Source organism: Gekko japonicus, unplaced genomic scaffold, assembly GCF_001447785.1.
Source record: "Gekko japonicus isolate JY-2015 unplaced genomic scaffold, Gekko_japonicus_V1.1 scaffold383, whole genome shotgun sequence".
Taxonomy (NCBI): Eukaryota; Metazoa; Chordata; class Lepidosauria; order Squamata; family Gekkonidae; genus Gekko; species Gekko japonicus.
In genome coordinates, this window is record NW_015164193.1 from 927,453 (window position 1) to 952,086 (window position 24,634).

Sequence of the window (24,634 nt, forward strand, 5' to 3'; positions counted from 1 at the left end):
TCAGTTTTACATTGGTTCTTACTTTGGTATGCACTTGGATCAAGCCCTATTCTCACACCTGCCATAACCCCACACACACACACTTTGAAGTCTAAACTGATACCACTGTAAAACAGCCATAACACAGTTCACATGTATAAAAGCTGACGATGCAGCACATACCACTTGGCATCTTGTAAGGAAACTCTCATACTTTTAAAATTTATTAACTTACCTCTCTCAGCAGACTTAAGGAGCTCTTGGTAGTACTCCTTGCAGACATTCACCTCTCTTTCCAACTGTGCAATGTCAGCAACAGAGAAGACTTTAGACTCCTGACTGTCTTCCAGAAAGTCATCAAAACGGGACTGCAAGTTGCTTAAAACCTGCTGGTGTTCCCCTGGCAAGAGTGTCTTTATCTAGGAAAGTTTGGGGGGGGGGATCAGTGTCTTTCCATCAGTGGAGACCATTTAACAACAGAACATGAGGACCATTTCACTGTTATGTCAGTTCCTTAACACTGTACTGAAGGCTTAAATATGTAGCACTCATATTGTCATTTAAGTCTTTGCCTGACTTGTAGCAGCACTTTAGAAGAAGGCAGAAGAGGACGTATGCTTCAGTAAACAAAAGAGAAGTCAATTACATTTCATGTCCATTAGGTGGCTTAATTGTGCCGCAATACAGACAGTGTGATGCTTAAAGATCTATTTCTTTAACACCCCCCATGCAACCCTAATTGGACCAAAGCTCCCACTTGTGCATACTGGGTGCACATCAGCCCTTCTTGAAACGGTGGTGCATTTCCAGCAAACATGCCTATCAGTTAAGGCATCAGGCTGCTCTTAGTCTCATCTCATAAAAGGTCAAACTATATATGCATCCAATAAAATGTTGTGGTAAGGATAAACTGCTGAAATATTTTATGTTAGAAAAAAAGAAAGAAATCTTTAGTTTTAGACACCATGGATACTCCCTTCTGAAGCATAGAACATTTGCCCAGGTACACTTTGGATGAATGTAGCAAAAGGCACATAACCTACCGAAGCAACGTTACCAGCTTGAACAGTTTCAATTTCATGCGTCAAGTAATGCCAGGAGACCACACTCTTCATGTTTATATGTGATTCATGCCAAAGGGTTAAGACATTCTGATATTGCTGTTCAATTCTGAAACGCACAAAGGAAAGGTAAAATGACACACTAAATTAACACAAGACAGAGTGAAAATAGGACATATGTTATTCATTTCCAATACCAATACTCTTACCATGAAGTGATCCTGAAAGCCAAAAAACAAACAAAAAACTATGCAAAAGGTCTTCAGTGCTTTGTGTATGCACTGTGCTCACTCATACCTGTTTGCAGTGTCTATTGCTTCTTTGTTTGGTGGAGGAACTGTGAAACATACAGAAGGAACCATAGCCTCATTACCACTCGGACTAATCACTTTCCACTTTGCCCGGTGTGAATTGCTTGCTAGAACACATTCATCATCTTTGTAAATGGTTATCTAGTTTTCAACAAAAGAATAGCAAAAAGACAATGAGTCAGTAACATTCTCGCCCTATTCTCACAAAACATTTTGGTCAATGGTGAGAATAAAACAAAAAAACAGAACAAAACAGAAAACCACCCAACTCCCAACCGGGAAGACAAAGACTTGCTGTGTTTACTAGGATGGAAGAGACTTCCAGGATCTTGTCATTAATATAACCTCATCTGTCTTCTCACACCCATAATTGATTGGAAGAAATTCAAGGTTCCAACCTCTATTTGCCTATAATCACAGATGGCTTTAATTGGGATGGATGTTTTGAGTAGATTATCTGGATTCCTCGGCTTCAGCTGAACTATACTCTTGGATCTCCCCACAAGGCCTGCCACGGTGCTCTTGTATTGCAGAAGTTGTTCTTTTTCTTCCTAAATGCCAGTTTTTAATAAAAGGAAACAAACATTAGGAAGTAGCTACAAATTCAATGTGTTTTTCTTCTAAGGTTTTAAATCTTTTCTCCTGCTTTCTGTGGTGCTTTCTGTCTTCTACAACTTTATTCAGATGAATTAGTCCTGAGTTTAGATAGTAACTACTACTCTCTAATAATCATAATTCAGTATTATCTTGTAGAGATGTCAACACTGAATAAAGCATACTATGATACGTTAAGGTAATCCAGTATACAATACTGGGGAGAGGAGAACCACTCACTGATGGTTTTTAGTAGTTAGGGGTAAGGGAACAAAACCTGATGCCTGAGCACAGCTCACAAATTGTATTTGGCCGCACAGATGAAACAAATGGATGTCTGTGGTTCCAAATGCTGATGGTCCAAGTGGGATGCTTTTTCTTCTGTGAAAGGAAACTCTTTGCAAACTCACTTTGCCTGTTTCCTGGCTCATGAAAGAGGACAGAATGCCTCTGGGTGGAAACCCATGTGTACACTCAGACCCTGTGATCGGTGAACAGTGGCTACTGTGCACAGCTGCTGCTGATAATGAATCAGCCTATCAGCTGCTCACCATGATGTGTTGAGGGCCCTAATAATTGCTTTTCTTTCATTTGTTTCAGGTGTGAAAGTGAACAGAAATGGAGGGCTACAGGCTATCAACAGAAATTATTCTTAATGTTTGAGCAACAAATTGCAGGGCTCTGGGCAGAACATATCATCTATATCACTCACTGCTTTTGGTTTAAAAGTGTCACAAACTGACTGTTCAGTATAATTTGTGGCTAGAAGGCTGAAGATAATTGTGAGGTTAGTTCCCTTTGCAGTTTACAAGCCCATCATTAGTTTTTGGGTTATCTTTTATCTCTTAAACTCCAGTTGCAAAAGCCACAATGATTTCATTGGAGTTTCTACAGGAGATAATATTTGCTAAGGCATTTGCATTCTTACCATGGACTCCTGGATCAGATCTTCCAGTTTGTGAATGCTACTGGACCTATCACAGCTGTACTTTCGTTGTACGGTATCTCTTAAACTCTTCAAATAATCCATAGCCTCTTTGGCATCATTGAAAAACTAGAAGAAAACACATCTTTTAGCATAAAGATAACATGGCAACCCTGAGGTTATGTCAGTCAGTGACAGGACGTTCAGATTGATAATACTACACTATTTTACATTTCTGCTAGTGATCTGAAATAGACAGACAGATGAGGGACTTTAAAATTTTGTCCTAAGCAAATGAGAAAATTGGGGGGATCCCCCTCCTCTCCCATAAGTTTAAGTCAAAAAGGAGACTGAATGAAAAAGGACAACTATCTCTCTTACTATGGCATATAGAGAGCAAATGATTGGTGGTATTGATCTTTAAGCAACCCCCCCCCCAAAAAAAACAATAACAACAACAAAGTAGAAGAATGATTTAATTGATGCTCTTTTCAAAAACTCAATGCATGGGAAGGAACACATAGTGTCCTGGGCCATTTTAACCAAGCCAGAATACTTGGTGGTTACATTTACACACTCTCTCTCTTTTCTTTGGGTGGGGAGGGGTAGGCAGTTGCACCCGTATAATAAGGAAGGCTCTCAAAATTTGCCAACTCAGATTTTGAATGATTTAATATACAATCAGTGGGTTTTATCCAACCATGCAGGTCCAAAGACTTAAGGGCACTTCCATCTTTGGAAGAGGAGGCAGCATTTTGTACCTATACTCCCCTCCAACTAGTAAAAGACTGCTCGAAAGCCAGTCGAATCCAACTCTAGGGATGCGGTGCTCATCTCTGTTTCCAAGTCAAAGAGCCAGCGCTGTCCAAAGACATTTCCATGGTCATGTGGCTGGCATGACTAGACGTCGAGGTACACGGAATGCTATTACCTTCCCACCGAAGCGGTACCTATTTATCTACTTGCAATTTCTTGCTTTCGAACTGCTAGGTTGGCAGGAGCTGGGACCAGAGACAGGAGCTCACTCTGTCATGTGGCACACTGGGTCTCGAACTGCTGAACTACCGACCTTCTGGTCTGCAGTTCAGCGTCTTAACCACTTAACCCCTACCACTGCAGACCCCCAATTTGCCCCCTGCTATTTTTAAGACAAACATTTGTAGTTTTGCCATGACTGTATTCATGTACTTTACCTCAAAATATGCAGTATTTTCTCTTAAATGCTGTTCAACACACTGGCAAAGTTGTAAAATCCAGCTCCACTGTGTTTGCATTGCAGCTCTGTAGGCCTTAAAGGCATAGGGAAGGGGAAAAGAGTAATGATTGTTTGTGCAGCAGCAGCAGCAGCATGTCACACAAAAGAGAATCAGAGGCTTTAAGCCACAAATACAGTTGATAACCATAACAACTTGGTTTTACTTTACAGCAGAAAGTGTCAGTCTATGTAGCAGCCTCCAACAATGTAAGAAACTTTACAAGAACAGAATAATTTTTATTATATAGTACTTTCAACTGTTCAAAGTACTTCATAAATATCACCTTGCAATTCTTACAACCACCTTTGCAGTAGATCAGTCTTATCATTCCCCTACTGCAAATCAGTACACAGACCAAAAGAGAGCAGCTCACCTAAAACCACCTAGAGACTTCATGAGATACAAGATTCAGAGCACTTTATAGCTCTACCCACTAAACTATACCTGTTTGCTGTGTTTCTGCAAAAATTAACAACACTTACTAAAATTTGTAACATTCCAAAGGGTAGTCTGTGGCATCAAAGATATCACGGAGTCTTATGCCATCTTAAAGACTAACGAGGAGCTCATATTGTTTTCCTCTCCTCCATTTTACCCTGTGAGGTAGGCTAGACTAAGAGTGTGTGACTGGACCAAGATCTCCCAGCAAGCTTTGCATGGCAGAGTGGGGATTCAAAGCTGGGATCTCCCAGATCCTAGTCAGACAGTCTAACCACTACACCACACTGGACTCTCTCAGAATCAAAACTTTTATTCTGATGATGCGGACTCTAGCTCAGAAAAAATAATGCTATTATTAGAACTTGTTAGTCTCCGAGGTGCCCCAAGACCCCTGCTTATAAAATTAAGTTTCTTATTAGATTGCTTAATGTTATACGTGGCCTTAATTTTTCCAGTACTATCTGCTGCATTTCCGTTGCTCTATCATGGCATTAGTAAGGCCAGCAGAGGCTGCTGTATATACTTTAAACTGAGAATGCTCCCATTTAGAGTCCAAGACATTTCCTCCCCTGAGAGACAAATTTCAATCAACCTTGGCGCATTTAAAGAAAAAGAGACAGTCTATACAGATTTCACAGGAGATATCAATATTGATATATCCATTCCTACTTAATCAAAACGCTGGCAATATCACACACACACACACACTAGTTGCAGTGCTGGCTCTTTAATAAGAGAAAAAGCATCACAGTGTCCAGGTACTTGTATAAAAGCCTCACTGTTCCAGAATGTAACCCCACATGGCTATCCTGCTATGTCGCGCAGTTATGAAACAGGAAATTTGGACATCTGCACCAGTGCAGTCCTAAGCAGAGTTACAACTTTCTAAGCATACTGACTTCAATGGGCTTAAAAGGGTACACTGTTAGGCACCTACAGTAGTTAACATGCATTTTAATGTAAAACAGATTACCTACATTAAAAGACTTGATTCCAGTCCAAAATAAATCTAATGTCCAAACAACATCTCAAGTTTATGAGTAAGTGTGTGCGCCTCAACTTCACACCTTAAAAGGAGGCAATGTGATGAAACCTTGATATATGGAAGCACACTGGAAAGTCCATTTCAGTCCAACACAAGAAAACCAAAGGCTCAGTGATGGGGAACGAACGTCACTCTCACTTTAATGCTAGCCCTAGCTGCTGTACTGGAGGATCAAACTTTCCTGTCTTTTTGTTGTTGTTACTTCCACAGTCCAAGAACCATCCAATTATGCTGAGGTCTTCAGGAGAGATATAGATATACACACACTACATACACTTGACATATCCTCAAAGAGGCTATTGTATTGTATCAAATACCCTATCCTATGAACAACAAAGTGTTTGGTGGCACATTAATACATTGTGATATGAATTTCTGAGGAACAGATCCCATTTCATCAGATGCATGAGGCAGCATCTTCAGTTGTGAGGTATATGTGCTCTAATAAATAATAATAATAAAGAATAAATTTCTAATAAATGGCCACAAGGTGCAACAGGTATTATTAGGTGCTTCTCGTGATTATGCAGAGCTTCTCATGACTATGTATAAAAAAGATAAAATTTTAGACAAACATTTTTTGAAACTGGAACACAAATTTAAAGGTACCCAGTAAATAAGGATGTAAGTGTACAGAGGAGGGCAACCAAGATGATTATGGGGTTGGAGCACCTTCCCTATGAGGAAAGGCTGAAGAGGCTGGGACTTTTCAGTTTAGAAAAGAGACAACTAAGGTCGGATTATATGCATGGGGTGAAGAGAGCTGAGAAAGAGAAATTTTTCTCCCTCTCCCAAAATACTAGAACATGATGACATCCATTGAAACTGATGGGCAGTAGGTTCAGGATGGACAAAAGGAAATACAACTTTACACAGAGAGATTAAAATGTGAAATTCATTGCCAGAGGATGTAGTGATGGCCACAGGAATAAACAGCTTTAAAAGGGTCTTAGATAGATTCGTAGAGGATAAGTCTGTCAATGGCACTAGTAGGGATGGGCATGAACTGATAAACAAACACCGGTTCATGATTCGTGAACCAGGGGTTTGGGAGACTGTGTCTCCAATGATCTGCCACACGAACCTCCATGTTTTTTTATGGAGGTTTGTGGGAGGATTCGTGTAGGCTTCAAAACCATTTAAATACCTTCAGAGCTTATTTCCAGATCCAGCAGCCCGACCAGAGGTGAGCTCCAAAGGCATTTAAATGCCACTGGAACCCACCACCGAAGGAGCTTACTTCCAGGTCGGACCACCCTAACAAAACTTAGGTCCAAAGGCATTTAAATGCCTTCAGAGCCCACCTCCAGGTCGGGCTGGCCCAACTGAGCTCCAAGAGTGAAGCTCTGAAGGCCTTTATAGGCATTTAAATGCCTTCATGGTTCACTTCTGAGCAGCTCAAGTGAGCTCCAAAGGTATTTCATGCCTTTGGAGCCTACTTCCAGGTTATTTTGCAGCCACACCCACAACTGGAAGTGAGCTCTGGAAACATTTAAATGCCTCTAGAGCTCACTCCTGGGTGGAGCTGAGGCCCAACGAACTTCCCAAAGCACGAACCAGTTTGTGCAATGGAGAAGTTCGTGGAAGTTCAGGGTTCGTGAAAACCCCAAACCTCAATTTTTCTGCTTCATGCCCACCCCTAGCTACTAGCCATGGTGACTGACTGGAACCTCCACATTCAGAGACACTAAGCCTCTGAGCCAGGAAGCAACATCAGAGAAGGTCTTAGCCTCAATGCCTCGTTGTTGGCTGTCCAGAGGAACTGATTGGTCACTGTGTGAGTCAGGATGCTGGACTAGATGGACCACTGGTCTGATCCAGCAGGGCTCTTATTATGTTCTTATGTCCTAATACCCTATAAATAAAACCTTGACAGACTGTTAAATCCATGTATCCTTGTTCCTAGCCCATACTTAACCTACCTCAATAGTTAATCTTGCAGGGTGGTTTTCTAGGAGCAATTGTTCTGCTATTTCCTGAACCGATTTAATCACGTCTTCTTTCTGATCAAGTTCTCTCATCAGTTCCTTCGAATTTAAAAATAATTAGCTTTAGAAACCAGATGGAAACAAGAAAGGTACTCATAACTTTGTTTTGACTTACATTAATGATACTTACGGCATGGTACTCTTTCTTCCTTGCTATATTTGTGTTTCTTTCACTCCAGTCATACGCAACCTCCTCTTCCTCTTTTTCATTCAACCATATGAGTTCTCTGGTAGCACGAGATACAAAGTTGTGAAGGGTGTCAAGGTGTCTTTCCTGATTTCTTGAAGTATTCTTAAAAAGTGACAGAGGGGGGGAAAGTTTTTTTTCCTCCTTCAAACCTCTTATTATCAAAGCAAGAGCCATTTAAAAGCTGAACTTTCAAACAGTTATCTTACCAGGAGTTTTGCATATTGGCTCTCCAGTTTGTGCAATTTTTCTGCATAGCTAAGTTTAAGAGGAGCAGTCATTTGGATCTGTGAAAAACAAATGGGGGTCAAAGGAAAAAAAGATTAAGCAATATTTGACAATTAAGACAAGGATAAGACAAGGGTATGATACAACATTAAAGCACAGTTGTGCAATCCAAATACAGTTATGAAACCTGTAATTAGTTTAGACATAATTCAGTTTTTAAAAGTACACATATATACACTGCCAGAAGGCATCTTTTTTTGTTTATGCTGTACCTCATTGACTTTTGCTTCTTTAAGGCTTGACTCAAATTCTTCAATAGCTTTATGAATGTTCTTGTGATTTTCTGCATGGCTTTCCACACTCGACAAATCTGAACCCCATTCAGCCCGATCCAGTTGCACCTTATGGGCAGAAGTTGAAAATTAATTTTGAACCTTCACAGACATTAAGGAGGAGGATTATCTGGAAATAGAAAACCGCACACATAGAGGTTACCTGCATTTCATCTACCCATCTTAAGAGATCCTGGACAAATTTCATGTTGACTTCCTCCTCCGTTAAATTCTGGTCAACAAATGCTGATTTCATCAAGGGCTTCCGGATCTGCATCAGTTTAAATGTTTGCAGTGCACCACTGTCCACACCTGTCAGGTAGCTTTGAATTAACCGTGGAGGAAAACCTGGTGTGCATGCTGGGGTAATGGATGGAGTCAGTCTTGAAGAAAAACCTGATGATAAACCTGATGTCAGACTGGATGAAGTCAGGGAAGGGGATAAACCCTGGCTCAGTCCAGAATTTAAAATAGGTGCAAATCCTGAGTTTAAGCTTTGTGTTATTCCTGATATCATCATCTTGGTCTGTTCTGTTGTCAGCGTTCTCCCCTTGCTGTACATCGAGGAGCACTCTGCTCTTAAGGCCATAAGGTCATCTCTTAGTCTTGCAACCCTGTTTTAAAAGCCATAACAGCAGCATTTAGTATAGAAACAAAAAGAACAGGACACTGTAACAAACTTTTAGTAGAGGAATTTAGCACAGGCATTCAGCCCATTCGCTCTAGAACAACTTTTTGAGAGACTGGTAAAACTGGTGCATGGGAAGGTTTGTGGTACAGCAGCAGCAGGTGGGCCTCAGTGTGCTAACAAAGGTGTGTAATTCAGACATAGCAAAACCATCATTTTAATTACTGGCTTACAAAAATTTAAATTAAAGTGTCTCTGTTCCAGCTCACTCTTTTCTATGACTTAGAGTTCAGATACTAAAAGTAGGATTCTCCACATACATCATCAGCTAACTCCAGAGAAGATTAAAGGATATTAACCAAATTAAAGTGTCAAAGTGTCTGTGCAATTTTTAAAAACCCTGATTACCAACAAACCAGGTAGTCCATCAAATAGCCCTAGCTTCAGCTCACAGAGGAAAAATTGCATACCGTAATTTATTTAAGTCACCAAATTCAGGACAAATTCAGCTAAAGTTAAGTATTTGCAGTACAATCCTAAACACAGCTAGATTCAAGTTCAGTAGCACCTTAGAGACCAAAAAGATGGAGGGGAGGGCGCTAAGCTTTCAATAGTCTTAAACACAGTTCCACCTAAGTCAACCGAGGGCACTGGAATTCTACTTGAGACTGCACTGTAAATTTCCTTACACATCCTGACGGCTCTCTTCATCGTATTAAACACAGTTCCACCTAAGTCAACTGAGGGCACTGGAATTCTACTTGAGTGCACTGTAAATTTCCTTACACATCCTGACATAGTTTTTACTGTTAGTATATTCCTGCTAACACAGCAGAGACTGTCAGTTGCAAACTTTATTATGTATCTGCATAACCCATTCTACAAGCATATATTAAACGTATATTTATCAGTGGCTTGTTAATTGCATGACACTATGTAAACAGGTAACACAACATTTAATTTACTAGGGCTTGCTTGAGAACAAAACCCAAGCGATTGGGCCATGATTCGATAGACACGTTTGTACTGAATTTTCTTTCTCCAGTTCAAGCTACACTGCACACACAGAAAAGCATTTCTATGTAAAAAGCTATATTTTAGCATTTCCCACTTGCATAGAGTTCCTGCTTCTTCGGTTCCTTGGGATATGTTTATTTAGATGTTCAGTGTGGCCTTGCTAGCCCAACTTTAGGAGAGCTAGAATTTTATAAAAACACCTGTTAGGACATACAAAGTATGCATAAATGCATATACCTCTGGACCAGCTGATCTGCCTGATAATATTTTCCATCAAGAAGAATCTGGGCATCCATGACTTGTTGGCGCAATAGATTCTCACATTCAAGTAAACAGCCTGCAATCTCTGCCTCATTCTGGAACTGCAAACCCGATTCTAATCGTTTTGAATCCTATATTAAGAGAGCAAAACCAGTGATGTGAGCAGTTGGGGGAAAAAACTTTAAAAGAGATAGAACAATGTAATATTTTGTACACTGAAATGCATCATAAATCATTCTGAATTAATGCAAATTATAATCTTTACTTCTGGGTAAAATTATGGTAGAAGAAAAGTCTATTAGCAAGATAAGTAAAAGGTACATTTTAATTCTGACCTTGTGAATTTGGCTTGTTTCCTAATGTACATCAAATCAGATTGATAGATTAGATAGGTCAATGTACAGACACAAACACAAACACACACACACACACATATATATATAACGGCTTGCCTCATCAGATATATGTGGTAGAAAAATTGTGGGGTGCACATATGACAATGTCACCTTACTAGTCTGTTAAACAACTTTTTTATTTTCAAAACAAACAAACATAAAATTGGGGTACAATATTCCATATCATTCTTTCCCCCTATTAAACTACCTCATACATTATCAAAATCTATATCATTTTTCCACCTTATGGTATCATATAATATTTGCAAATATGTGGCTATACAATTTCTGACTTTCTACTAATATGGACTTTGTCTAAGCATTTTATCAAAGTTATTTAATTGGGTATATAGAAATGCATAGTTCTTTATTTTCTTCTGGAAGCAAATATATTAGGATCTTACTCCATTATAAATCTCAGTAATTCCCTCAGTAATTTCTCCTCCTTTTTGTGACTTTCCTCTTTTTCTTGATTTTCTGATTTCTTCTCTTAAGTTTTAATGTCTTAATTCTATGTCTTTTTCCCTTATAAGTGTATAAGTTGTCTTCTGGAAGTAGCCATCTGTACTCAGTCTTGGAAATGGTTTGTAGTTCCATGTATTGGTTTCTTTGCTCTCTTTGGGGTGGTGTGTGACTCATTATTTTGGAAATTTCATCAGCAATGATTCTTTTTTAAAGTCTCTGATGCACTTTTATAGTAACTTTATTTCTCTTTGTAGGTACAGATTCGTTCCTGTAGATCCTGTCCAACTTGACTGTAGATTTCCTCTATGTCTTCTGCATCGTTCTGCCCTTTTTTCTCCTCTTTCCGTATCTCCCTCTTAGTTGAGGCCTGATACATCAGTATTTCCATTTCATTTTGTACAGGGTAGAGTATTTCTTCAACAGTGATTTTTACAGCCATAACAGCTGAGTTCTGAATCATAAACTGCAAGTCTTTCAAAGAAAGCTGTAATAATTCATTGTCTATTGGTTCCAGTATATCTAGAAATAAAACCTCTGGGGCCCTCCACAATCTATCAGTGTCTGCCATTTTTTCAACGTGTTAAAACAAGAGAATCTCTAAAATATTTTCCAACAAAGTTTTACAATAACATCACTTCTAATGAGCATATATCAACAATCACTGTAGTCATATTAAAGACAGAGACAGTATCAACATAAGTCAGGAATGTTATCAGGTATTCACAGTAGAAGACATTGCAGTCAGAAGAAATGTAGCTTTTTGTTTTTTGGGTTTTTTTGTAAAGATAAACATAAATTGTTATGGGAATGTAGTATGTGAAAAGTTCAGAGTAAGATCCATTTTTCTTTTTACCCTTTAAAAAAATAAAATCTTGATAATCCATGTATTGAATTATAGTTGATCCTAGTCCTTATTTCAACAGGGTTAATTAGTCTTTTACAAGGTCTTTGTGTAGTTCCAGATGTTTTATTTTTAACTCCAAAAAGGATGAAGAAAATATATTGCTAGTTCACTAAGGTTCAAAATCAAATTTAAGCCGTTCCCCCCGCAAAAAAATTTTATATTCCACAAAGTACAGTCTTAGACAAGGTCTTTCTGATTTCTTCACCCAAGAGGCTGTTTAAAGAGTTGCTTTAAGTCCTTTTTCTAGCCACTGTAAGGGGGGGTGGGGGCGAGAGGGAAATTCTTCACCCTTCCATTCCGTTGCCTTTTAAACTTTAAAGGGGCTTTGACGATGAATAGTAGACTTTCTGATATTGTTGCTTTAAAATGTACTCACGGTGTTATACTTCATTGGTGTTATGGATGAGGTTCCAGTTTCTCCCCCTTCACTGGGCAGTCACGACTGCATGCCCCTGTCTAAACAAGGGCGCTCTCAGCTGGCTTCTGCATCGGGGCACATTCGGATCTTCCACTCACTTGCTGCCGCTTGCAGAGGGATCCAAATCAAGCTCTTTGCAATAAGCTCCTCTATGGGGAACTCATTGGAGTTTGGGAGCCCCCAAACCCCTCTAAAGAAGTCAGTGATCCAGTCAACACTCGGGAGAGCTTCCCGGTGCAACTGTTCCTGTCGTGCCGAAACCCGGTCTCTCACCTTCTTACTATTCTGTATTTTTACATACACATAAACAGTTCAGAAGTCACAAGAAAGCTTTCACAACTATCAGCTTGAATAATCTGTTAAAAGACATTTAGATGCAGACAACTATAAACTTCCAGTCTTAGAAATATTCTTAATTTCTAATAGGAATATTTCCTCCTTAACAACCATCCCACCCTAGCATCAATTTTAAAATGTATCTTGCACTTATATAACAGAGGTCACCTTTTGGAAAGTTCTCTTCATCTTCCTGGGGAGGAAGATAGGCGAAACCTCCACTCATGGTGGAAATTATCTGAACAATTATTTTTTGCTCCACAAAAGAAATGACTCTGAATGTAGCTAACATGTTCAAACCACTTCCACAACACTTAGAATAGCTACATTCAAGTCCAGTAGCACCACAGAGACCAACAAGATCTTCGGAGTATGAGCTCTCAAGCTCCCTTTGTCAGATATCAGAGCTCTGACTTTCATAAGTTCATATCCCAAAAAACGTGTTGGTCTCTAAGGCACTACTGGAATTGAATCTAGCTGATCTACAGCAGGCTACCACACCTGCTCTCTGAAACACTTAGAAGGTATGTTTGTTTTCACCTTAAAGCTATCACTTCATCTTTTGTTGACCGGCTGAAATCCTGATGTGCCACTAAGGCGAAATGTGTAACTAAGTCGTTTTACACCCAGATATTTACATTTATATATCATGTCTACAAACCCAACTTCTCACTCCTTTTCATTTTATAAGTGGAATGAGTGCATATAGTGCAACACTCATTTACGTATCATTGCTGCTGTCAAGTAACCCAAGTGTTTCTCTCTTCACTGCAAAAATCCTGATAAATAACAGCCACTACAGTTCCCAGATGAAAAACCTGAGAGCTGAGGCTGATGGACAGTGACTTCCTTTTGACTACCCTGTAAGTACAAAGCTTTGCAAACATTTTAAGAGAGAACTGGCCGTTCTAGTTTCACCACTTCAACCATAGACGGCACTAATTCTCATTACAGAAGGTGTGTGTGTGGAGGGCAGACATTTAAAGGCACTTACTGATTGCACAGCATTTCGAGCAAGCATTAGTTTGTCTTCACAGCTCAGGCTGTCTCGCTGCAGTCTGTTTGCAATCTGTTGCAGCATTTCTAACCTAAAAGATGTCAAAGTTAAAACAAATCATATGAGGCTGGTCATTACTGACATTACTGTTTCTGACAACATAAAACAACGCCACATTTTGCAACATAATTCCAGCACTTACCTGGATCCTTCCATGGGCCCATTGCCAAAACTTATACAAGAGTTAACAAGAGTTGGACCACAGTTAACAGATAAGAAGTTTTCATTGGAGTCAATGCTGGTTCGGGTGCTAGTGCTGTTACTAAACAAAGAGTCGCTGCTGTGGTAGCCGTAATTATTAGTATTCATTTTTTTTTTACTGCTAAAAAGCTGCTCCACTGGCCATTTAAAAAGCTGAAAAGCCTCCTAAAACATATAGCTTCCAGGGATTCTCTGGTTTTTAAAGACAGCTCAGACTTTGCATCCTTAAATACTTCCCGACATGCATATGCAAAACCCTGCAAAAAATATTCTGATACCTCTTCAGAGGACTTTGCCTACAGCTATGTATGCCAATGAGGGCTTGGTTTCTCCAGCTTGAATTACCTGTACAAGTATGGGCTAATCAGAATGATTAGGGCGTTAACTGGGATAGAGAGATGCCAAATATTTTATGTAAGCCTCATCCAATTTCAACAAGCTAAATGATGAAAGGAGGATGGGTTTGGGGAAGGGACCCTTATCCTACAGTTCCACATTTTCTTCAGTGAAAAAGGGATGATTGACAAAGTGACATCTCATTTTTTAGTGTTCTCTTAAAAATAAAAAGATCTTCATGATAGTTATACACTCTTCAGTGGGGCTCCCAGTGCCCCCTTAACCCAGGTTATTGCAGCACTAGAAAATTCACTGGGTGCTTAAACAGCAGAATGACAGCTATTACAGCTAGGATCAGCTACTATTATCAGTTCATACTCCAGAAAATCTGCACATGTGCAATGGAATACCACTAAAATTAAACATACACATCCACTTATATGCTCATAATATGCATTTATTACAGATATTCTATTATTTATTAATAATATTATTTAGTGAGGTGAAAAGATTATCATCTTTTATGAAATAACAAGACTTTTGTTTATTTTATAACTAGTAAAGTTAACCTCTGATCCACCACCAGCGTTAAGCTAATTTTACTGGAGACCACTGTGCTATAAATTGTGGCAGCGAGTCCCTATTTCAACCCCTTCATCATGGCAGGCAATTTATCCCTCTCTCCCAGAGTATTTACTGAGGTTGCTATATGCATCATTTATCTTCTCCTGGAAACCAGTAATCACTTTAATGCCATCTGCAAAATAACATCCATTAGCAGACTTTATGGGCAGCTCCTTGGCTTTTAACCCACAAGAGACAAGACACAACTTTTTTTAAAAAAAATCCTTATTTCACATAACAAAACTAGTTCTAAAAACTTTTGTTCCTCATGCTAACAGCCCATTTCCCCCTCTTTCGTCTCTTAAAGCTTTGCATTATTCAACAATTGTATATTTTATAAACCCCACAGGCAATGTGCTGTTGCTGTTTTTAAACACAAATACACACATACAAGATAATCTGTCTCTGCAGAAACTATGCAGGCTTGTTACACAGTCCCCCAATGCTCAGCAAACAGAAGATGTGCTCACATCATACCGGTTACCTGTGAAGGATTTTCAAGTGTTCTGTAGCCTTTGAATACATGGGTAATTACAGGCCATATGATTTAAATGAATCTTGAATCTCTGATTCACGATACAGACATAACAATAAGGCATGCGTATGTGAACGAATTTAGGTTCCATCCCATTCCTCCTTTCTTCCTCCCCTCTCACACAAGTTGATAATTAAAAACACAAACTATAGTATGTGCGTGTCTGAAAAATGGGATTCCAAACCAGCATTAACCAGGGCTATTTTTGGGCAGGAACGCACAGGAACGGAGTTCCGGCTGGCTCCCATGTTGGCCACGCCCAGCAGGAACTAATTAGCATAATAGGCCACACCCAACAGCAGAAACTCATTAGGATTGGCTACATTAGGGGGGGGTGGCCTAACATGCAAAGGAGTTCCTGCTACAAAAAAAGGCCCTGGGTTTTGACAACAAACAAGGTAAACAGAATAACAAGCAAAAGGTGGGTGTGGCTGGATGACCACACTTCTGGTAACATGTGCTAATGAGCTGTGCTGTCAGGGGTGTGGCCCAATATGCTAATGAGTTCCTGCTGTTGGGTGTGGCCTATTATGCTAATGAGTTCCTGCTGGGCTTTTTCTACAAAAAGAGCCCTGCATTAAACTATGGATTAACCACAGTTTACTGTTCAGATATAACAACTTATACATTGCCACGAAAGCAAACTCGCTATGTGTGAGAAGAAAGACAGGGAGGGAGTGCACAAGCCTGGAGATACCCCACTGCTCATTCACATTTTGACAAACTATCTGAATCATGCCTGTATCTTTCCACTTGTGGAATTCACACAAAATTTCTATTTTGAGGAATGCTAAAATATTATTTTCATGAACTTTTATAACATGTCAGATCTTCACATGCTCATTTTCATGAGCTGAAGTGTCTTTGTGAAACACACAATTTAAAACTAGCATCTCTTCTAATGTGGTTCGTACTCTCCCACGTGGGACTCTTGCAGAAAAGACATATCACAATGTGACACTGATCTGGTAAAAATGATCAAGGGCTTTTTCATAACCCATTTAAACTAATTACAGTTTATATCAGAAAGACAGAGATCATTTCTTACTGAGGGGTCCCTTTCTACACTAATGTAGCGATCATACACACAATTAGCCGCGCCACAGGCATGAATGCTGGGTGGATTTCAAGGGCGCGATCAGACTCAAACATCTGGGAAGCACCCTGCACCCGTCAGCAACCCGTTTTGCTCCACCGCAGAAGCGGAGTAAAAAGACACTAGGGAAACTCCAGGAGCAAATGGGTTGCTACAGGCCACGGATGGACTTTCCCGTGTGATCGCTCCAGCGCGGTCCCATGGTGTCGGGATGGTCTGATCAGGCCATCCCGACTCCATGCCGTTCACCCACCCCACCCCCGTCTTGGTATGCACATCATCACACACTGCATAGGGAGACCTCAGTGCGGAGATGCGAATCATCGATCCCTCGTTGAAACGCACCGGAAACACATGGGGGGGGAACCCAGACTCACCCGCGGTTGCATCTGATCACGCAATGGTGGGCTGTGCACGCAGCTTCCAAGGACTGTGTGATCGCACAACTGTGGGTCAAATTCCTACAGAGCAAATAGCCTCGCTTCCCTCCCGCGTTATCTCGCGTGTGTGACGGCAATCTATGTGTATTTCCCCCCACGGCTCATTTTCTTTTGTGTGCATGTTATCCCTCCTTAGGGCTTCTTCCCCTCTGTATATATGCACTTGAAACATCCCTAGATTGACTCCTAAAACCAGGTATGAAAACTTTATCTCTGTCACATCCACAAACACACACAAACAAAATCATTCCCATGTATATTCTGACTTCCAGAAACATAAGTCCTTCTTCCTTCCTTTACCAGCAGCTTGGTACTAAACCTTAAAATGAGACCAACAGAGGAGCTGTGACTGGGAATGGCTGGGGAGGACACTGTCATTTCTTAATCATGCTGTTTATAACTCCCACAGGAAATTCTCTGCTTGCCCCCGCAAGGACAGTTTACATGTCAGATATAACTGAGGCTGGTTTAATGTCAAAAACAGGCTAAAGTCCCAAAAACAGCTCTATATCATGTGAGCACAGTGTGCTAAACCACCCTCTTAAGGACTAAAAAAAACCCAGGCAGTTACCACCAAAGGGCCCCCTCCCCCAATGGCTGTAAAAATCAATGTGCAAAATGGCTTTTGTTCTCCTGCTCCTTTGAGCTAAAAGCAGAGCTGGAGAACAGAGGAGTTTTGTTGCATTAGGCTGTTGTAGGAAAGACTAAAGGGGAGATGAGAAATAGTGAACCGATTGAGGGAAAACTGATTTTCCTTTCTTGGGGAGGGCAGAGGGGAAAATTAATTGGGGGAGAATCTTGGGAATTCATTTTAGCGGTAGAAATTATTCTGGTTGAGAATCGGTAGTTAATTTAATCTGAACAGAGACAGCATGAGAAGTATTTTAGCAATATCATTTTCAGCTACTTGATGTTTGTTTTTTAAGCCCTACCCTGTTTTTAATGGCTTGTTTTTAAGCTATTGCTATGGTTTTGTCTGTTTTTATTATAAGCCGCCTTGAGTAGGTTTATGGAGAGTCACCATATGAATTTTACAAATAAATAATAAAACAGTGGTTAAAGTATCTCCCCAGCCATTATTTCCTGCCCTGGATTATTGGATTTGTTCTTCTGCCCTCTGGACTCAGCCAGGAAGCAAGAAAATTACCACTATCATAATTCCTAGCAGAAAATGATGGCTAGAAGTATGAAATCTGTAAAGTCTGTTAAAAAAAACTTTATGTCTAACAATTCCTCATTCCTATGGCTAACCCTTCCCCTTTGTCAAAGGTAATACTTTAAAACTGTAGGGGGTGGAGAACAATCAAGGAAGGAGTACACACAAAAACATTCATCTAGGCAAGCAGCGGTAGGTTTGTCAACTACAGAATGGGAAATTTCTGGAGATTTGGGGGCACAGCCTGGGGAGAGCAGAGTGTGAGAGGGGAGGAAGCTCAGCAAGGATATGATACATTCAGTCCACCCTCACAAACTGCCATTTTCTCCGGGAGAAGGCATCACTGTAGTCTGGAGATCTGTTATTATTTTGGGAGAATGACACATCCCACATGGAAGTTGGTAACCGCAAAAGGGGGTTGTTACTCTTATCTCCTTCATCTATACAACAGTGATAATCTGGAATAAGGCAAAACCTTTGTTACACTTAAGAGGCAGATAAATTCTACTACAAATAAAATTACATACTAGGTACATACTTAAAGTGCTCAAATTTATCATCATGAATTACTTTGGGCTATCATTTAACTGTTTGCTAAAATGCCTAAAGACGATATTCAACTCAATGAGCTGATGTCTTTTACAAGTTAATTCCACTGGATATTTTCAAAAGAGAAAGCAACAAACCACACTTGTAAAGCAAAAATATCACCATACCTTTCAACTTCTGGCCGTAGCATCTTCTCTCTTTCGAGCATGGCAATAATTAGCTTCCCCCATTCTTTCTCTATGTCATTTGGGTGGTAGCCTTGAGGGAGCTTGATACGCCCAAACTCTATCCAAACCTTCAAAAGGAATGATTGCATAAGGCCAAAATACAAGGAATGAAGCCCAGAATTCCTCAATCCACAAAAGCATGGCTTACCTCCAGTAATTTATATAGGTGTTTGATTTTTGATTTATCTATCTCCTTTGATGGAATTTCTGTTTCTTTAAATTGTAAATACTGGTTATAAAGTGCCTTTAAAAAAAAAAAGAACACAGCTTTCATTCTGCTAAAAGGAACTGTATTACTATTTACATTATTTTGCTCTAGTAAAGATTATGAAAAACTTCTCACACACAACAGGATAAAACTTCATTGTACTGGTATATTCACTATCAAAGGAAGGGTACAATTAAACTGTCAAGTTTTCTCATTCACCCTCTAAGATACCAGAATCCTAACATCATCTCTTGCCAGTATTTTATTTATCTGCCTCATTCATACCCCAGCTTTTTCCCCATGAGAACTCAGAGTGGCTTACATCGTTTTCCTCTCCGCCATTTCATCCTCACAACAACCATAAGAGGTAGGTTATGTAGATAATATGTGACTGGCCAAAGGTCAACAAGCAAGCTTTTGTGACAGAGTTGGGATTTGAACCTGGTTCTTAGAGATCCTACTCTACCACTAACCAGTACAGCACACTGGCTCTCACGTGAAAACTCTGTTCCAGCAGAAAACTACTTCATCAGGAAGAAAGATCACCCATGAGGCTGCCTTATACTGAATCAGACCCTTGGTTCATCAAAGTCAGTATTGCCCTCTCAGACTGACAGTAGCTCTCCAGGGTCTCAGGCAGAGTCCTTTCATATCACCTACTTCCTGGTCCCTTTCTGTTTGTTTGTTTGTTTGTTGTTGTTGTTGTTGTTTTAACTGGAGACGCAGGGGATTGAATCTAGGACCTTCAAAGCAGAGGCTCTTCCACGGAGTGTTTGCAAGACACTACCCTAGCTTCTTCTTGATGATTTAGAGTTTTATTAATAGTGAGTTTTTCCATACATATCCTGAGTGATGCAACCAATATCACCATGTGCATTCTAAAAAGGCACAGTCCAAAGAGAGATGTACACACAATTTGTTTTAAAGCAGATAGCAGTTGTTGTACTGGAGCATGCAACAGCAGTTGTTGTACTGGAGTTGGACTGGAAGGAAATTGTGCTTCTCCAAAAAGAGTTGAGACTTTTGAATTGATAATGTTATGGGCTCCAGCAATAGAACGATGGGGCATAACATGAGGTTCTAACTAACCTACGCAGGTACACTGGCTCAGAATTTTGTGAATTATACTTGAAATGAGTGTGTGGTTAGAGTAATACAAAATGTACACTTAAGCCTGACAAAATAAATTCTTTATTGTATTAGCCATGAAAATGTAAGTGCACGCTATAATTTGCCTGTTTATAAATAATTGGTGCATTTTATTAATACCAAATTTCATTTTAGACTTAAAGAGCAGGCAATATTGTGAATTAAATAGCTTAGGAATGACCTGAAAAGTTTTATTATACCTAAGAAAGAGCAGTCATTCAAGGGCTTTCCCCCCTAAAGGTGAATCAAAATCCCCAATATGGTAATTTTTTCAGAGGCAGTATCTGGCTGTAATAAGCTGGGCTTCTTATATTTTTCACTATTTGCACAAAATGCTGAATTGCCATGTATCAATGAACACCAAAACATATAATATGCAAAACGTAGTCCTGTTTGGGAAGGGGGCAGGAAAAAAACATTCCTAGAGGGCTGCAGAAGCAGCCAGGCCGGGGGCACTTTCCTACCCAAATCAATCTGGCCAAGTAGATTTTTTTTCCCCTTGGAATTTCAAATGCTTGTAGCCTGACCATAAGCCATATCAGCTCTACCATCACAAGACAGAACCTTGAAAATGCTGGCATTGTTTTTGGCTCCTGACTTAACTGTAAGTGGATGGTGTTCGGAGAAGCAGTCACTACTCTTAGGAACTACCTATATAACTAGGGGTTCTTCCCATTATTATAAAAGTCATATCTCCAGATTAATCTAGGGAATGATTATGAATTTGAGCTTGTATTACCTATATCTGAATTTAATATTTGTAAAAACAGTGGGTAAAATCATTTTTAAACTGAAATATGAATTTAATATAAAACATATAAACTCTTAAAAGGGAACATGGCCCTATTATGAAATTATGGAAAAAACATGGTTGCACTTACCTGTAACTGATGTTCATCAAGTGTCTTCTGTGCTGGCACACATGGGGTTGCCTGCAGGCAGGCCTGCCGCGGGAGAAAGTTCCAAGAGCCTCTAGAATTATCAAGTTGATTAGTCCTCTTCCCCTCGTGGAGGAGAGCTGTAGCTTGTTTTCCCACCTATTTGGGAAACAAGGGGAGGGGGCACTATTCCCTCAGTCCTTACCAGCCGCTGTAGGAGAAACAGGTAATATCCCACAGCGGGGAAGGAGGGAGAGATGTGTGCCAGCACAGAAGACACTTGATGAACATCAGTTACAGGTAAGTGCAACCATATTTTCATCAGTGTGTCTTCTGTGCAGATTGGCGAGCCAAAAAGAATGGAGGCGAGTGTGGGCTGCATCAGATTTTATTTGAACAAAGAATGCAAAACTGCCTTTCCCATAGCCACATCTGCTCGAGAGTTAACATGAATAATGTTTGATAAAGGTTGCAGGCGAAGACCACATTGCTGCTTTGCAGATTTGCAGGACATCCACCGATGCCTGGAATGCTGCTGAGGATGCTTGAGCCCTGGTGGAATGAACTCTGAGGCACGGCAAGTGGGCGGCGTTATAAGCATGCCTAATGGCCTCAACGATTCAACGTGATATGGACTGTGCAGAGATAGCTTGTCCCTTCTTGGTGCCTGAAAAGGAAACTAACAATTGTGGCGTTTGCCTAAACTGTGAAGTACGGTCTAAATAAAACAATAACGCTCTCCTCAGTGTGTAGTGATTGTTCTGCGGGAGAGGGTGGGTATGGAAAGAAGGTAAGCAGAACAATTTTTTGTGAAAGGTGAAAATGTGAAAGCACCTTAGGTCGGAATTCTAACCTGGGGCGCAACACAACCTTTGTAGCCAGTTCAAAGTTTATTGCATGTAGCCAATGGCCATCACAATATAAAAAATAAAAAACAGTACAAAGATTGGCAATACATTTAAAATAAAATTAAAATATATAGATGAAGTATGAGTATAAGTTTTAAAATCAGGTTTCTCAAATAGCACATTCTGAAAGTACAGTCATTCCGTAGCCTTATCTCTAATTTTCCTTGCATCGTGAGCATAGAGTGCCATTCTATAGGAGATAGTGGGATTGACGTCTGAGAGCAAAAAGGTTACTATTTCAATGCCTGATGTGGATTGTAAAGTTGTTAGGACTGGGTTAAGAAATTTGATTCTGGGGCCAGTATACAGAGGGCATTCTAAAATGTAATGTGTTAGATCTTCTACCAAAATCCCACACAGACAGATACGTTGATCATACAGGGTTTTGAGGTGTCGTCCTTTTAACAGCTCAGATGGCATGGTCTGAAAGCGAAGAGCAGTGAGTGCCCTTCTTATGCTATATATTGAAATAAGAGCCAGATAGGAGGCTCTAGAGTGGTCTGTTTTAAATGCTGGATATCGTGGTGCAAATTTCTGTCGACTGATTAGGGATCTGTCAATTAGAGTATCTCCATTGTAGACCCAGTCCCACAAATGTAAGTTGTTACCTGAAGGGGATAATAAGTCGTCCGGAATTGAGTATTTAGCAATGATGTCGGATAATGTGCTAAAATGGGCTGGGTCATTAGTTTGCAGAATATGGAAGCTAGAATTACTAAAAGTGCTAGTATTGGCTGGCTGATGTTTCTTCCAATGCTTCAAGAGTATAACATGTGCACAAGCCCTTATTGAGGGTAAGCCAAGCTCAGCTCGCATCATGGCTGCTGGTGTCCCCTGTGGGAGCCCGCCAGAATGCGCCTCATAAAATTATTTTGGATTATTTCCAGCTTGGTACACAACCTTATCCTGGCACAATCTCAGAAAGGGGGCATCGCACCTTAAGGCTGCTAATTCCCCCACCCTGCATGCAGACGTGATAGCGACCAGAAAGGCAACTTTGTACAACAAAAAAGACAAAGCACAGGTAGCCATTGGTTCAAATGGGGCCTGTATTCAGTGAGATAACGCAACTGATAGGCTCCATTGTGGTAAAGGAGGTGCAACAAGAGGAAAGGGAAGTTCTTAAACAAACCTTTCAGAAAATGTTTTGCCAAAGCATTTGAAAATATAGGTTTCGAATCAATATCTAAATGAAATGCAGAAATTGCAGCAAAGTGTACCTTCACCGATGTGATGGAAAGACCAACAACAAACCCAGAAGTACTCTGGATGCACCTTATGGTCTTGTGCCCAGGAAGTAAACCGTTTCCACTTAGACTCGTAGGAATGCCAAGGGGAGGGTTTACGTGAAACTAAGAGAACTTCTGCCACCCTGGCAGAACACTTGTCTATGGAGAAACAAACCAGGCATAGAGATGCAGCATGCGCATGTCGTGACAGTGCATCTGATCTATCATCAGGACATCCAAAACTTGTGGCAGAGAGATGGCCCTGTTCCTGGCCAATTTCCGCAGGAGTGGGAACCAAGGACGTCAAGGCCAGAGAAGTGCAATGAGCAGGGATCATTTCATAGAAAAAGAGATGCAGGAGCTCATTAGCATAACTCAGCATGACTTATTTGCATCTGCCACACCCCCTGACATCACTAGAATTGTGTCAGAAGGAAACACCCACCGCCCAGGCTCCTTTTCAAAAATCTCCAGGTATTTCCCAACTCAGAGCTGGCGAGCTCTTCAGAAGACCAAAGCTGCTGTGACATAGTAGAAGATGCAGCCTCTCATGAAGGGCCTTGTACATGGCAACCAGCAACTGATGGCGTGACTGCAGGATAGGTTATTCTAGAATGAACACAAATGAAGCTGAATGAATACTGAATCAGACCCTTGGTCCCTCAAGGTCAGTATTGTGCACTCAGACTAGCAGCAGCTCTCTAAAGTCTCAGGTTGAGGTCTTTCACATTACCTACTACGGCCTGGTCCTTTTAACTGGGGATGGCAGGGATTGAAGCTGGAACCTTCTGCATGACAAGCAGAAGTTTTTTCCAGTGAGCCACAGTCCCTCCACAGGTGTGACATGTATTTCTTGCCTTGCACCCACTAGTAATTGGGCTGCAGGTTTTGTATCAACTGAAGTACAGCTGGTCAGCTTTTCCTCAGTAGTCCCAATATTCTGTTTGAGTTTTAATTATGGTAACTTAACCACATAGAAATTGCTACAACAAAATACAGAACCCGGAAGAATCTTTGAATATTGAATATTGTAAAAAGTATCCCAAAACATAACAGCCAGTAATATCTGGGGTGAGGATGAGGTGGCACACTGCCCAAAAGTTTTAATCTCTGAACAGCAAGTTCTTTTACTTAGGCTTCCTCCCCCATCCCCAATAAAGCACATGGTAAGCTGCCCAGATATTTTTAGGGCTTCAATACAAATAATGCAGTGCCTCTACAAATATACATAGTTCAGTGAGACAAATGGACCATAAATGACAAATAAGCT

General features: G+C 40.3%; 1 protein-coding gene across 2 annotated transcripts in view; it reads right to left on the minus strand.

Moving 5' to 3' along the window:
- Positions 1-24,634, minus strand: part of DST (dystonin) — a 484,671-nt gene that overhangs the window by 275,784 nt on the left and 184,253 nt on the right. The window contains exons 10-24 of one of the 2 annotated variants that reach the window (XM_015408298.1): positions 19,141-19,236; positions 18,933-19,060; positions 13,766-13,859; positions 10,230-10,384; positions 8,511-8,961; positions 8,288-8,416; positions 7,997-8,074; positions 7,731-7,892; positions 7,535-7,639; positions 4,064-4,159; positions 2,874-2,999; positions 1,750-1,902; positions 1,338-1,492; positions 1,023-1,149; positions 215-398 (exon numbers count right to left, since the gene is read on the minus strand). In XM_015408298.1, coding sequence (XP_015263784.1) covers positions 215-398; positions 1,023-1,149; positions 1,338-1,492; positions 1,750-1,902; positions 2,874-2,999; positions 4,064-4,159; positions 7,535-7,639; positions 7,731-7,892; positions 7,997-8,074; positions 8,288-8,416; positions 8,511-8,961; positions 10,230-10,384; positions 13,766-13,859; positions 18,933-19,060; positions 19,141-19,236 — 2,239 coding nt within the window. Of the gene's footprint in view, positions 1-214; positions 399-1,022; positions 1,150-1,337; positions 1,493-1,749; positions 1,903-2,873; positions 3,000-4,063; positions 4,160-7,534; positions 7,640-7,730; positions 7,893-7,996; positions 8,075-8,287; positions 8,417-8,510; positions 8,962-10,229; positions 10,385-13,765; positions 13,860-13,970; positions 14,263-18,932; positions 19,061-19,140; positions 19,237-24,634 lie in introns of those variants that run through there. The other variant, XM_015408297.1, reaches the window with a different exon arrangement.